General features: G+C 37.2%; 1 protein-coding gene across 2 annotated transcripts in view; it reads left to right on the forward strand.

Annotated features, from left to right (window-relative positions):
• sbf2 (SET binding factor 2) overlaps window positions 1–16502 on the forward strand; it is a 103772-nt gene that overhangs the window by 37744 nt on the left and 49526 nt on the right. For both annotated transcript variants that reach the window (XM_023332147.1, XM_023332148.1), the window contains exons 3-13: window positions 2049–2186; window positions 5847–5981; window positions 6323–6433; window positions 8026–8131; window positions 11040–11172; window positions 13721–13829; window positions 14138–14251; window positions 14374–14451; window positions 14740–14853; window positions 15670–15798; window positions 16186–16284. In XM_023332147.1, coding sequence (XP_023187915.1) covers window positions 2049–2186; window positions 5847–5981; window positions 6323–6433; window positions 8026–8131; window positions 11040–11172; window positions 13721–13829; window positions 14138–14251; window positions 14374–14451; window positions 14740–14853; window positions 15670–15798; window positions 16186–16284 — 1266 coding nt within the window. The remainder of the gene's footprint in view (window positions 1–2048; window positions 2187–5846; window positions 5982–6322; window positions 6434–8025; window positions 8132–11039; window positions 11173–13720; window positions 13830–14137; window positions 14252–14373; window positions 14452–14739; window positions 14854–15669; window positions 15799–16185; window positions 16285–16502) is intronic.

Raw genomic sequence — 16502 nt, forward strand, 5'->3', positions numbered from 1 at the left:
ACCACAAAAAATATGTTTTTTGTCAAGCTGCAGATGCTGTGTGTCAACTTTGGAAATTACTCATTCTGCTGCTTTGAGACCTTAATCCTTTTTATGATATTTCATTATGGTAACACTGTTTCTGATTTTCTTTGCCCAAATGAGTTCTAAAATTTGCTGAGGTCTGGCATGCCTTAAAGAATTTGTGCAATTCTTAAATTCTTGGTAAACAATGTGACTGAAAATATAAATGGTGCATTATTTCAGTGAGATTTCAGGGGAAAAAATGTATTGTTGGGAAATCATGAGTCAGGCCTGCTTTACTCGGTTGTATGTCGATCTCTCTGAGGTTCAATCTTTAACCCAGTCTTATGTAATATCCATTTTCCATCCATCCATTTTCTAAAACCCTTGTCCCTAATGGAGTCGGGAGGGGTGCCGGTGCCTATCTCCAGCTAACGTTCCGGGCGAGTGGCGGGGTACACCCTGGACAGGTCGCCAGTCTGTCGCAGGGCTACACAGAGACAGACGTGACAAACAACCATGTACACACACACACTCACACCTAGGGAGAATTTAGAGAAACCAATTTACCTAACAGTCATGTTTTTGGACTGTGGGAGGAAGCCGGAGTACCTGGAGAGAAACCACCATGCACACATGCAAACTCCATGCAGAAAGACCCCGGGCTGGGAATTGAACCCTGGACCTTTTTACCTTCTTGCTGCAAGGCAACAGTGCTACCAACTGCTCCACTGTTCAGCCTTCTGCACAGTGGCACAATACAATGAATAAATTGTACATTTTCACTGGAAAAGGTTAAACTTTTCTAACATGTTTTCCGTTCAAATAATACTAAAATCATTCAAGTTCCAGGCATAGTAGTGTAATGTGAGGGTCTTGCTTTTATCACAAATTTATTGCACCTTAATGACCACAACATTTTGTATAAGTAAGTTAAGTAAGTAAGCTCCTTCTCTATCCATCTCAATTCAAATGCTCTGTAACATGTGGCTTCTCTGCTGATTTCAGGGGAAATAAATTCTAATCATGCTACTTCCTGCTACATGGCGTGCTCTGTAGACGTAATTGCTGCACTGGAACAGGATGTCCTGTCTGTGCTTTCCATAGGGCTGTTAGGTTTAACCATGACGTTATGAAGTACCACGCTGATGCCCAGAAATCTTTAAAGAATATTGCTTATTCTTTAAAGATTTCCCTAGGGAGCATTTTCATGGTCATGGGATGAGCCTGTTTTTTTTCTGGATAAAAGTATAATAAGACAGAGAGGCCAATTTCTCAATTTCATCTCTCGCCACTAGGGCCCATATTTATCTTGCCACCACACAGTGAGTCAGGATGGTAATGGAGGTAAAATAAATCTCTATACTTTCTGTCAGAAAACTGCAGCAAAAAGGGTCATGCAAAACTCCATGACAGCCATTAGGTGGATATTTGGGCGGCACGGCAGGAAAAAGTCCACTGTCCTATCAGCTCAAACGTAAACATGGGAATTTGTAGATGCTGCTGAAGCTTCTGCTAAACATGGGATTTGGTCAAATGAGATTAAACACTAAAGGTTTGTTTGATGGAGAAGTCACCTGGTCAGGCAACCTTGTCAGAGTGCATAGTATTATTAAGTATTTGAAAAACCCAGACATTTTATGTAAAAATCTGGTGACCTCTGAAAGAAATGTAACAAGTGGGTCATCAATGCTTATTTCAGAGGAATAATTACCATAAACAATATAACCCAAAAAAATCACAAAAATAGTCCTACAGACATAGAATCAGCCTTCCTTCATGATCATCTAAGTCCCAAGACCTAAATAGTGTAGAAAACACTGTGGCGTGAGCTGAAGAGAACATTGTGTAATAGAAGCCATAATTTTGATAAATCTAGGGATTTACTTAATAAATACATGAATTACAGTGTACTACTGCATTTATTTTATCATTTTTAATTATATTTACCACATATGCAATGATTCTGGAGGGGGCTATATCTGAGTATTGTAAATAATCCATTATAGTTGGAAAAATGATCTCCTACCTGAATATGTTTCCAGTTCTGCCAGCCTGGAGGATGGAGGCTGTCGAGAGAAAGGAAAGCACCCACCTTCTTCACCGTTGTGCTGACAGACATCGATTCGGACCGACACTACTGCTCTTGCCTCACCTTCTATGAGGCTGAAGTAAACCTACAGGTGAGCCCTGTAGTGGGAGTCAGGTGTAGCCCTGACTCCCACTCAGCCTGAAAATGCATTGATGTAAAAGAGTTTTTTAAATTAATAAAAGAGCCGAAGATGTGAGTGCAGAGGGAAAATAATGTGATTTAAATCTCTCATGAGACTACTAACATGATTTCATGTTTCTGGAGTAGTGTTGAGCATGAGGCCACCATTGTACTTTGGTTTGCTTGCATGTCTGTCAGAAACCTTTAAAGCTAATGCAACTGTACTCACTCTGTTAGCAATTTCAGTCTTATTTACTGTATTTGAAACATTTTTGGAGTTTTTCTGGCATTTAAAAAGCCATGTTGCGTGTGTGATGTCTTCCAAGATTTCAGGCATTATTTGAAAACAAAAGCCTGTTTAGATCCTGTCTAATAACTTTTGACTTGGCTGACAGTTTCGGTGGTAAAGAAAGAAGATGGACCAGTGCTCCTTCCAGCACTGTTTGTTTATTCACGTGTGCACACAACATTGGGTTTGACTACAGATTAGTGGTCACGGCATAAATGTTCAGAGCTCTCATTAATTATTGATTACAACACATATGTTTGGAGGAGAACATTTTATACTCAGAAATGAACTTGTTAATCTTTGTTTCTACCAAAAGCCCAGAGAATACCGAGGTAATTGTTTCACTGTGTTGGCCCTTTGTAGGAGGCCTTAGACGGCGCCTGTCCCCCTGCCCACGGTGACTTCACATCCTTTCACATGTGGACAGCAGTCGTCAATCACATTCCAGTTAGATCAGGGAAACTTTTTCACGTTAAATTTGAAAGGCGGTCGTGCTTGAAAAATGCATCCACTTCGGAGGAGTAATTTTTGTGGAATCTTTAAAATGAGTTCTTCAGTATTTCCACATTATTTTACCTCAGCTTGTGGTAATCAAAAGAATAGCCCTTACTTAACTTTCTTTTTTCTTTCACCAAGCGCATTTTCTGATCTAATCAAAAGCATCAGAGCTTAAAGTGTTTGCTTTAATGTGGCACTTTAGGGGAAGAAAATGACCAAAATGAGACCAGTTGTTTGGTTTTCTCAGGAATCTTTACAAAGGGGTCAATCTACAGATTGAACTCCCACAGACTGAGCTCCCATTGCTCATCACTACTTTGTGAAGCTTATCTGATACAGATGAAAGCGGCAAATTATGCTAGTACTGCCCAATATTAGGCAGATCATACAATTATTATTGGCATGCAAAACCTGATCTCATGACACCTGGAACATATTAGTTATAAGGTACTCAATTTTTTATAGTTTTTTATAATACTGATGTTGTGCACACTGATAATGAAGTGACAATACAATCTTAACAGATTACAGTAACATTAATTTATATTTTGTCTATACTTGCCATTAGCAACAAATTTAAAGTCTGAAATCACATTTCATAGTTGATTTTTCAAGACAAATCGAGCTTTAGCGCAACAGCCTACAGGAAGTTATTACAGTTTTTAAATAATCTATTTATCAGGCATAATAGATGGTGATCTACATAATATATGGGGGGCAGTATCATTGAAAAGTTCATCATTCATCAATCATTCAGTTCAATAAATGAATCTCATCCTATATAAATTAATCACACAGAAAATTATATATTTCCAGTGTTTATCTCTTTTAATTTATATAACTACAGCTGATAGTTAATGAAAACCTCAAATCTAATTTCTTGGAAAAGTGAATATTAAAAATGTACATTAAATACACAGGTACATATTAAAGAGAAATGTTATTTAATATCCTGCGCAACTGTGGAGAGGCCTGCTGACTCAATTGTCTGGCAGAGCTCAGACCGTCTACCAATGTTGTGACCCAGAAAAGGACACTGCTAAAGAATCGGAGTGCTGTATTCAAGCATACCAATTTAAAGTTGCGGGGAAGGAAAGAGTGTGGCAGAAAAAGGTGCACAAGAAACTAGAATGGCCGCTTAGTGAGAACTGTTTGCCATTGCTTCAAGAGCCACCACAAACTGGTTAACTCTGCCACATATGAATCAGAAAGAATGTCAGCAATATTTTACCCAAGCAACGGAAAAAGGGACTGGATTTACCATAAAGAGAAAAAAAAATCAGCAGTTTTTTCACGTTCAGTAACAAAAGCAGAAGTATTCACCAAATGAGTCAGTGCAAACTCAGTTAAAACCTCAGTCTCTCTCTTTTTTTTTTTTTTAGCTTTTGTGTGTCAACTTTACACTGAGAAGCATGGTTGAGAAGACTCCTTGTTTCCTAACAACGTGTTCAACGTAGCGTTTCATTGTAAAAGAAAATGTATTTATTACTAGAAGTAGTTCCGTATGCCAAGTCAACTTGGTAGCATTGACTTGTATTAAATTGTAACAGAAAACAAGAAAAGATCAATTCTGTTTTCAAAACACACTTTTGTCTTTATTACAACTCTCAGTTTTGATGATACCCACAAAGACAATAACCAAAATGCAAATGCATCTGAAATATGATGAAGACACAAGGATAATAAATACTGTACTTGGGAAAATGAACTTTTCAATTTAGCCTTTGTTTTTTTTTCTGTTTTGTTTCTCTGGCGTTAATTATTAGATTAGATACATTTTGCCCCCTTGCATTCCTGCAAACAGAGACACATTCCAATATTCGTCTTAAAGCCCTGAAGATCCTCCGGAAAGTTGAGGGTGTTTTGACAACCTTTTCTGTCTGAGCTGACATCCTTATCTGCTCACGTGGATCTCGGAGAACGTTCAGGCAGCCGGTGCAGGAATGTGTTTTGATTAATAATTAAACCAAATTTTAAGATTGATGGAGAAATGTGACTGACGTCTGACTTGGGTATTTTAAACCATCACTCCCAAGATAATTGCAGACTTTTAATATCTTTTTGCAATCTGGAGAAATATTTCAGATGTGCGCAAGGTTAATTTTGGATTTAATTTATCCATGATTTAATTAGGCCACTTGTTGGGTAACAAAAGAGTCAACTAGATCATAATTAAACCTGTCAATTACAGACATAAACCAAACACTTTGTGACATACATAATAGTATGTTAGTTCTTGTTTTTAATATTGTTCTGCGTAAAAAATAATAATAAGATGTTATAGTTCTATTGCATCGATGGTGTTAAGACATTATGCAAAGCGATCTTTGGATAATTTTTGATCTTTTATTTAGTCCTAATTCTTTTTTCTTTTTTTTAAGTTTACTTCTGCTTTTGTTATAAGACACTGATTCAAAACTTTTCGAAAACATTTTTTTTTCTCTGAGAGAAAATGTCTCTGATAGTTTTGGTCAAGCTGTTTGTATTTTGTTGAAGTATTGCAACAAATTTTCTTTTACAACTTTTTTCAAGCTTAATACGTAGTAAACTTGTGTGTTTTATAACCCTCTATAAAAGTGAATTATTTGAAACTAAATTATTGCATTTTACTTCCAAACATCTTGGTTCAGTGTGTGTTATTTTTCTGAAAGAATGCGCACGTGCTGTGTAGTACATGCCAGGTATCTACCAGACTGTGATAAGCTTGAAGCACATTATGTATCCTTAAACTAAACCAGGAGCTTAATACTACTTACTGGTGCTGGCATGCTCTCCGGTCAGGTTCCAGCTCTATGACTCTATTCTAAGAGCATGAAAATGTTTTATTTTTCTTAAATGTTTCAGGGATCAAAAAGCATCGAGGCTGACGGAGATGAAGATGAGGAGGCAGAGGAGGATGGCCTGATCCAGCCGGCTCAAGTGTTTGCACCAAAAAGTCTCATTCTTGTGTCCAGACTGGATTATCCTGAAATATTCCGGGTAATAAGACGCTGTTTGATTAAATCTTGATTAAAAATATTTTTCTGCTTGTTCAGAAGAAATTCCTGGAATTTTTTGTCAAATTATTGTTTTATCTTGTTATCCTGAGATATCCCTCATACTGTCTGCAGCACAGGTCAAGTTGGTTTAAGTGTAAGCATGTACGTCACTGGAGCAAATTAGGCGTAGTATCTTATGAGCCTCTTATCTTATTTCACTGCAAAATTTGTTTACACAGAAAGTCAGATATGCTATCTGTCCAATATTGACCTAAATGTTACTGCAATCAATTTTCTTTTTATTTTACTGTAAGCATGAAACTCTGCATGTTTTCCCTACAGGGATGCTTGGGGCTGATCTACACGGTGTATATTGACAGCCTAAACTTCCCTTTGGAGGGCCTGGTGGCCAACCTATTTATATTCCAGGTTCCTGTTGCAGGTGGATCTCAGGTATGTCTTCTTTCTTTAAGATACAACGCAGCTCTGCTACTAGAGTGCTCTTCATAAGTGGTCCTGGATTCTAGACCACTAGTCTTTATAGAAATAGTCCCTGTCAGTCACTGCATGGAGGTGAGGTCTACTACAGCATGATTAGATTGTTGTCGTGCAGCCAGTAGGGAACATCGTGTTCAGGCAAAGCCTGAAATTGTTGTCAGACCATAGGATTTTTTCCTACTATTCTGAGCAGAGCGAATCCCCTCTGGCTACTGGGGACAAGGATGAGAAGCGTTTTTTGTTTTTTTTAAGAATTGCTCTTTCAGAATCAAGATCTGTTAAATCCTTCCTATTTGGTAGGTCTCCATAGTTTAGCAGACTCAATAAATAGTTTAAAAAGCAATAGATAAGTATGAAACAGTGAAGAGTATACATCATTTTGAAGACTTATCGATATTTCTCAAAAGTACGTGTTGATAATCGTTAGTCGTGTAAAAGTCATTAATAACTGACATGTTTTGAAAGAAAATGTGCAGACTGTCGGCAAGACACCCAAACACGATCGCTATGTATGAAAACTAGGTCTGCTACTCGCTGCTGTTTTTTTTGGTAATGTATCATTTTTGTATTAAGGATTTCTTTCAGATGTACTTTTTTTTCCAAACATCTTTAGGAGCTTAAATTTATTTTATGTCTTATAACACATAAATTTGGCACTTATTGCCAAAAAATAACATATGAAGTGCCAACCTTAAAGAAACAAAATTTTAATCCTCTATTAGGTTTGCTCTTAAAGAGTAAGACACCTGAAGGTTGAACATTAGGGCCTCAATATATCTGAATTGAATTTGTCAAGAGGACAATGGACAAGAGGTCTATGTAGAATGCAATAATTGTTGACTGACATATTAAGTGTTATGAGCTCACTCTTTGAAAATATGGGATTTAGTCAGCTGGTTGGAGTTTTTGTCTGTTCACACAGCGGCATGGAGAAAAACAGCACATTTTGTTGTGCATTTAGCTGCTTCAAATAAATCTATATCTGGTATCAGTGGCATTTGTTACCAATGCATTTTGTTAAACCAAATAACCTTATCAAGCATCCAAATTTACATTCAAACACAGCCTTTAAACCCTTCTGGTCTTTGAAAATGTATTCAAATGACTACACGAGTTTCATCATAATACACAAATACGTCGCTATACAGACCACAGCCAGGAATTTCTTCCTCACACACAGAGTGGAGATGTTGCAGCAGTGATATTTGGGTTACATCAACAAATGGACTTGACAGTTGCAGTGACATTGTAAACAATTGTTTAAAACATTTCTGAAGTCTTTTCCGAAAATTCGTTAATATGACTGGATCTGTTGGCTTCTTGTGAACTTGTATTACAAGTTCTTGTGCAGCCGATGTAGCTGATTTGTTCAGGCATGACAAAACAGCTACCAAAGTTGTGTTTTCTTGGGTTAAAACACAACAGTTCACCTGACCATAAATCTGATTTGTTGATTGTCGGTTATGTTGCAGTTTGACACTGGGCATGATGCTTGTGGAAACTTAGCATAACATCCTTCTGACACGTTTTTCCTCTTCGTACTGCAGAAACTGTTCAGCCTGGGAGCAGGAGATCGGCAGCTCATCCAAACACCTCTGAACGACACGTTACCTGTCACATACAAGAGTGTTGCCCTGCTCTTCCAGCAGCTAGGTGGGTCCATCCTCTGAAATCCTATAATTTAGGACACATTGTGACTAATTGTGGCCTTTTTGTATCCTATAGCTGTACTAAATGCCCAATAAATGCAGTATGCAGAAATTATCAAATTAAATAACCTCTTCTTGTAAATGTTGTTATAAAAATCAATATAACACAGCTTACTGCATGTAAAATAAACAACATTTATTCCTTTGTAGAAGCTTGATTGTACTCTTAGTCATATGATTTGCACTTTTGCACAGTCAAGAGACTCGCCGTGAGCCATGAAGAGTTTATGTTGCTGAAGAAATGTTTTGAGGTTTTCTCTCTTGACCCGTCAGCCATTCACTATTTTGCATGAATTGAAATGAACACATGATCCAGATTTGAAGCAATCTTCACGTTTTACATTGCATAGGTTTTACAACATGTTTGACTGTGTGGAATTAAAGGATTTGTGCTGGTGATACATGCTTTGTTAAACGCATTAAATGCCTTATCCGCGGTGACTCATATCTGGTGTTAGTTTAGCTGCTTTAAGGGGGAAGATTTGTCACTCCATTCTACCCTGTCATAGTTTGGCATGAATCATATTATGAGCTATCAAACATTAATTTGTATTTGAGGTCATTCATGAAGAACCACACTCATTTCACTTTTGCAGCATGCATTTGTTAGCTCAGGGTGAAATTAAATACAATTCACCTGAAATTTATTCTGTAATGGAAAATTGGCCCCATTTGATCAGAGGAATGTGGTTTGACCCAGAACAGCCTTTATTTCCTTTATGCATTAACACCATATTTTTTTGTTTGGACAGAATGAAGAACATGCATAGTGGGGTACTTACACAATAGTTTTGATTGGGGTTATGCTGAGGTTATGCATTTTCAGCCAACCTGGAAACGCATAACAATGTTGACATTAAATCCTGCCACAGGCCAGTCGGTCCTCATAAACCTGCTTCCATTAATCAGCAAAGTGGGCTACTCAGTTTTGTTTGCTCAATTTACCCACCATTGGACATGTGTGGAAAAGCTACTCTGGTTTTATTTTGTTTAGCTAACTCTCAGGGTTATAAAGGATAATGTAGCACAGTTAAAGAACATTGGGAGTTTAAATATGTTTCCTCTTTACTTTTGATGCATTTTTTCTGTATTTTTGAGCTTGAAAGGGACTAATCAACTGTCCCCCAATTTCTGTTGTTATTATTTTTGGTCAATATTTTTTTGATAAAAAGTTTATTTTTACATAATCATACATAAAAACACATTCCCTACACAGGCAGCAAAGCAACAGGGCTTCTGTACTGTCTTTATGGAGATCCTTTTATTACACATTTATCTATACTCAGATAAGTGAGAGAAGATAAACTGATAACTTATACATAGACAGAAAAGGTACTGTTTCATCTTTGATGATTAGGTCATTTTTATGTCCATATTAGGACGGCTGTGTAGACATGCAGGTCGGCATATCGCTCTGTGTGTGCACAGGTCACAGAGTCACCGGAGAGGAATGTGTGTTAAACATGTCACTTTGCACAGGAAGTACATCCCCCCCGGGGTCGAGACAAAACGGGCCATCAACAGCCCCGCTGTTTGTTGTTTGTTGCCTTTGTTTTTCTTCTTTCTGCGGGGGCTCTGCCTGTCACTTTTTTATTTACAGCTCGGAAATGCGTCGCTGTTTCCATGAGATAAGTGCACACCTGGATCCACCTTGATTCCTAAACCTGGACTTCAGCTTCTCCAATCTGCTGAATGTGTTAATGATAGATGAAGATGAAGATGGAAGAAGACCCCATTGAAATTACATAATTTGGTTCCACTGTGTCTAGTTAAACAAGCTGATTTGTTGGAAAGAATTTGTTGGGACTCGTGTTTCCTGTTTATCACTGAAGCGCTGCGCTCAGACCCAGCGCCCCCAGCGGTGCGGATATGTCTGCCAGGGTTCCTCTCTTCTTATCACTCCAACGTGTGATGAATTGGTCTGTCAGTTCCTTGATAGGAAACAATAACAGGAACTATAAACTTAGAATTCATCCTGATTGTCACTCTGGTATTTGAAATATTATTTATAAAATATCAGAGTATGTCATTTCCTTTTGTTTTTTTTATTTTTTTGCAGAAAACTGTTCCATTGAGTTTTGAATAATTTTAGCTTTTGTGTCTTTTTGAATAAATTAAAACAGTTGAGGGGGAAATTACAGCAATTCCAACTATTATTTCTGTAGCTTCTGGGGTTAAGCATCTTAAATGTCTTATTTTAAACTGAATTCTGCTATGGCTTTTAAGAAAGAAAGTCAGTAGTTAAATGCATATTAGATGGAATATTCTGTAGCAGTACATTTCATTTTATTAATATTCTAGCTCAATATTATCATTTTTATGTATATTTGCAGCAGAAAACAAGTACCAAGTAAATAACTGGTAGTTTGGTTTTCAACAGACTTGCAATGAAACATGAAGCGACTTGCACGCTGCTGAAATAAAGGCCCCACCAACAACTTTCAGGCTTTTACTCTCTCTGCCATAAAAATAACAGTCATGAACCCTTTAATTGCATTGGAGTAAGTTGTTTCAAACATCACATGTCAGTTTCTGCCATCATCATGGTGAATCAGCTTTAGATGTTCCCATTTGTTTCTACGAGGATTCTTCTGTGGTAGATTTGGCTTTCACGAACCGATCCAACAGCATCGTGTTTATTTAAAATCTTTGCAGCATGTCTTGAAGTTGCGATGGACATTTACGTAACCACCATATGACTTGTGGGTGCTGTAATCTGTTTTTTTGAGGTTTAAAAGAGTCCTCCACACATAATGAGAAGCGTTTGAAGAATGATGGAAGTCAGGAGTTAGATACAAGTCAGATTCTAACAAATACCTCATCAGGTTTTTTGTTGTTGTTCTTTTTTTCAGGAATCCAAAATGTTCTGAGCTTGTTTTGTGCAGTTCTGACAGAACACAAGGTTTTGTTCCACTCCAGCAGCTACCAGAGACTGGGAGAGGCATGTCGAGCCCTGGAAGCTCTCATGTTTCCTCTAAGATACAGGTGAATGCGCACGTAAACTTTCTGTCCAGAAAAATAATGACATGAGTTTCCACTAACACTTGAAGATTTTATGACTCGCGTGTCTTGTGATCTTACTGATCATTAACTTTGATCCCTATTCCTTTCCAGAAACTTTGTTGCACAAGTGCAACGTCTGTGAATTTATTTCCCTTTAGTTCCCCTTTTCTAGAAAGCCGATCAGAATTTCTGCTCTACATACAAAATGTGGTGCGGAAGTCTTCCTGCACCACATTTGCCAAAATAACATTTCTTCTAAGTAACTGCAGTAATGATTTGAATATTTGACTTCATATTTTTTAATTGATGAGTTGATAAATATGTAGAGCAGTTTGATAAACAGTGAACAGCAAGCATTGATCAACCAAAGCTTGCTGTTGATCAATGCTGTGACTAAAATCTATTCAAAATATCCATCATTTTCTGACAACAAAGTCTTTCTTTTTGTAGTGCCAACTATTATGTTGTTGTTTTTTTGTGCCTTAACCTTGTTCATTTAGGACATGGCTGGATTATATCAGTTCTCTTTTGACAACTTCAGATTGACTAGATTATACTTAGCCCAAGTGAGTCAGTTTGAAATGTTTTTTTTTTTTTTTTACCAGGGTCTCTGATATTAATGTTCAGAAATGTTGAGCTGTGCACCAAAATAATATCTGTTTTTCTGCCTGAATGGCAACATCATACTGCAACAACCCTATCAGTGCTTATTGGATGTTGCAAGATTTTGTTGATGGTCATAATATTATTATTTTAAAACAGTAGATTCTGTTATACCTTAAAGTAAGTTGACATTTAGTCCCTGAGGGGGAAAAATTTCGGATGAAGCAAAGATTAAAGGCCTTGTTTTGGAAATAATGTAGCAAAATGGGTGTACCACCAAAGCCAGTGTATGTGAAACCAGTTGTACCAGTCTGAGGTTATGTTTTTACATGTATTCATAAAGGTAGCTGGATCGCAGTTCTCAGAGCTGACAAACACAGCTCCATCCTGGTCTCTCCTGTGACTGAGAAACCTTAATCCAAGTTTCTCGTCATGGCTGGCTAACAGCATGCATGCCAGCTCAGATGCCTCAGCAAGGCTTTACTATTTATACCGCTGAATCTGAGGATGTGAAAACCATACTAGACTTTACTTTTATGTGTTTTTATTGGGGCTGCACAAAATCCCTATTTCCACTCTTCTTTTTTTTACGTTTATGTTTTGTATAAAACCCCAGAAATGTAATACAATAATAATAAATCAATCACTATTTATTGTTTTTAAAATAACAGTCTCTAGGAGATGCTGTGTAAAAGAATGAGTCAGTTTGGCATTAGGTACACCGTGTGGCAGTCTGACGTTTAAGTTTAGTGGACTGATTTTTAACTAAGAGGTTGTTTATAGCTGTCAGGACTTATTTTTTTCTAATTTACTCTCTTATTTGCTCTCAAAATAAGCAACCTTCCTGACCACTCTATATGAACCAACATACTGGAAGTGATGCTGTTTGCATGAGCAGCACGTGTTGACTTTGCTTGAAAATTGTCTGTGATGGCATTGAACATAAACGATTAAGTTGCTGAAACAATGCTGCTGCAAAGTTGTTGTTGTTTTTTTGTTTGTATTTTTGCACATACTGAGCTAAGCGTTGAGCACACATTCAGGAAATAAGACGGGAGAAGTGAAAAGTTATTGTTTTTTCGCATAAAGTGTTCCATCCTGAGGTCTTACGTTTAAATAAATTGCAACACACTTCAGTTTGTTAAAGGTTGTGGTATGAAAGCCATTAAAGATGATAGCCTAACACTAGAAATTACATATCTTTACAAATAAAAAACAAAAGAGGAGCACAAAGTGGAAAGTAAACATGTAGTTTTGTTGTAAAACTAGGGCCATTACCAGGAGAGACTGTTTGTTGCCTAATAAATTCAAAGATCCTTCAGGACTTTTATTGGATCTTGCAAGATTCTTGATGCATCCATAAACCTACAGTTCATGAACTGAACCTTTTGAAATCCAGATTCAACTGGAGATTTATTAAATTATTTGTCCACCCAGTTTTAGAAAGTATCAATTTTAAGTTTGATCAATTTCTGTGAGGGTTTGTTTACAGGTAAGTGTTTGCAGCCTAACTCTAAATATACTATGACTCAACATTACATATTTCAAAACATGCCTTTAAGATTTAAGACGTCTGTGCTATGCACAGTACAAGTGTTGAGTTATTTTGGAATTGTGGGATTATAATAAATGTGTTTAGACATGAGAAGATGTACATAATGACTGTTAAATACTTTCTGGTTTTTACTCCATGCAATACAGGACAAGTTTCTAGTAAATTTCATTTATTAAAAATTTTCCAAAAGCTTGTACAATATTTCATTACCAAGTTTGGGAAATTTATTGGATGGAGCTTCGGGTGATTTCTTACTTTTTTCATTTGGATTATGCAACTTTTAATTTCAATATTGCCAAGAATTGTTTTCTATCAGTAGAATTGCATTTGTAACATGTACTAATTGTCAGTGTCTTTTCTCTATATATTCAGCTACCCGTACATCCCTATTCTACCTTCACGGTTGCTGGAGGTGTTGAGCTCACCCACGCCTTTCATCATCGGAGTCCACTCCATGTTTCAGAATGAAATCCAGGATTTGGTGAGTTCTCATTTTAACTCATTAACTTACTTTAAGCATTTTGTTAAAGTATTTACTTTCACAGTTTAGAAAAAGGTTATGTTTTTTTTTTATTTTCTGACTTTAAGCAGCGTCCTTGTTAGATATGTATATAAACATATACGGTACGTTTTATTTCATGTGTAATGTGCCATAAAGTTACAAAAAAGTTACAGAAATAAAAGTTACATAAAATAAAAAGTTACGAAAAATATTTTCCTATATAGTATTGTTTTATTGCTTCAGTCAAATCATCTGATCTGTCGGGTTTGTTTAAATATTTTGATCAGCTGGATGTTATTATTGCTGACCTGGATGGAGGAACTATAAAGATTCCAGAGTGCATCCACCTGTCCTTGCTCCCTGAACCTCTTCTGCATCAAACTCAGTCTACTCTGTCCCTGGTAAACACACAGCTTTACTACAGAACAGTATTTTCCTGTTTAGGCACGTCTTTTGAAAGAACTTCAATAAATATGAACTGAAAATTAATAAAACATGAGATTTTTAATTTCTTCTGTTTCAGGTGTTGCACCCTGATTTGGAGATAGCAGACAATGCATTTCCTCCGCCACGCACGGCACCCTCCAACCTCAAACTTCTGGTAAGTGATGCACACCATGACCTGGCAACATTCATGATTCTTAAGATGTCGCATTTTTAAGAACAGACGGCCTCCTGTTCCCCTCTCAAGGGGGGCCGTCTGTTCTTCTTAGAAATAGTTTCTTATCAGAAAAAGGTCATTGCTGGAGTGAGGAGACTGACAGTAACCCATTACCTTAAAGACAAACAACATGTCTGTTGCGTAATTAACTTATCAGACTGCATTTGTAGCATAGTTTTTTGATGAGTAATTCTTTTGTGTATGTGTGTGTTTGCGTGTGCATGCCAGGACAAAGAGGTGAGGTCCGTCTTTCTCCGGCTGTTTGCGCAACTCTTCCAGGGCTACAGGTCTTGCCTGCAGCTCATCCGCATCCATTCAGAGCCCGTTATTCACTTTCACAAGGTGAGATATTTCTCGTATGGAATTGCCACGGGCAAAATTGAGCAAAAATCAAAATTTCCAACTTGCCCCCTTAAATAATCTTGTTAAGCAATTTCTCCTCATAAAACACATTGTTCCTTCAATCTGCCAAGAATGTTTTAGTGAGCTATGTGGGTGGATTTACACAAAGACCTGACAGATAAACTTGTCAGGGGATGTATAATGTTTGTGTTTGCATGTGCATGTGTGAGTATGCATATTGTTTTATATGTGTCATGTGGGGGGGGACCATGACTCTTCTCCGATGCTATCCTTTTGTTTATCAAAGTGCCGCATGAAGAACTGTAAACCCGGGCATAGACCGACCGGTGGAGTGCCATATGAAACGCATTAGGTTTACCATTTTCTTTTGTGCCAGGACTTTTGTTTGTTCGTGTCTGTGGTGTCTCCGTTGTAACCCATTAGCACATCATCCTTAAAGTACCCCACATGGATCACATTATCAACTAAAGCACTGCCTGGAATTTCTGACTGGAGTGTTTTATCTCCTCTGCCCACAAGCACAAATAATTACACAAGAAAATTAAATTCATTTGCATGCAGTTATTTATAATAACTAGATTTATTTCCCTTTTTGTGTGTGCAGAATAACATGTTTTCAACTATAAAAAAAAAAACCCTTGCAGAGATTTTTTTTGGGGGGGAAATATTTGATCACATCTGAAACTGCTGTGATCACAGTGCTTGTTTTTTATTCTGCAGTAAATCTCTCGGAGTAGGATCGCATTGCTGCCATCTGTGTTGAATTGTAACCCCTCTAATGCTGACATTTTCCAGACTGCCTTCTTGGGCCAGCGAGGCCTCATTGAGAACGATTTCCTGACCAAGGTTTTAGATGGCATGGCCTTTGCTGGCTTTGTTTCAGAGAGAGGTCCACCTTACCGAGCCTGCGATCTCTTTGATGAGGTATGGCGCCACCAAACACCGAGTACAGGTTTAAAGAAATGTTATGCAGCAAGTTGCTTAATAACTATTTGTAATGGATGCTCAGCTTGTTTTACTATGTAGTTATTTCTATAGCATACATAAAATACATTTACATTTTGTATTTTAAATACCTTTATCAAAAATATACTTAAATTGATCTTTTTTTTGTTACAATTATAGATATGCTAAGTAACTTGCACATCCAGCTTCAGTTCCAATTATATTTTTATCTAATTAAGTTATCTATTTAAATATATAAGAAGTTCAAAGCACAATTTAGACCATTAAAGAGATGTGTTTCATTTTTTTTTTTTTTTTTACATGGCTGTTCAGGTGTGTCTTCTTTCTTTCTGTTGTGCTTTTCAGCTGGTGGCCTTAGATGTGGAAAGTTTTAAGGAAGAGGAAGCTAACCCTGTCATGCTGCAGAAGCGCATCAGGGAGCTCTCAGAGCAGCTCTTCAGAAATGTAAGGCTTCATGCGAATCCCCCACCCCCCAAAAAAACAACAACAAAAAACGATTCATTCTTTCTGGTAAAACAGTGCTGCACTGTACAGACACTTTACACAAGGGGTGGGAAATTAATTTTCCTCAGAGCGTACTTTACTAACTGTAATTGTTGTCGATGGCTGAATATTTCCACATATTTCATAATTGATGAGCTGTGAATACGATTTTTATCAGT

The sequence above is a fragment of the Xiphophorus maculatus genome, chromosome 4, assembly GCF_002775205.1.
Source record: "Xiphophorus maculatus strain JP 163 A chromosome 4, X_maculatus-5.0-male, whole genome shotgun sequence".
NCBI classification, from domain to species: domain Eukaryota; kingdom Metazoa; phylum Chordata; class Actinopteri; order Cyprinodontiformes; family Poeciliidae; genus Xiphophorus; species Xiphophorus maculatus.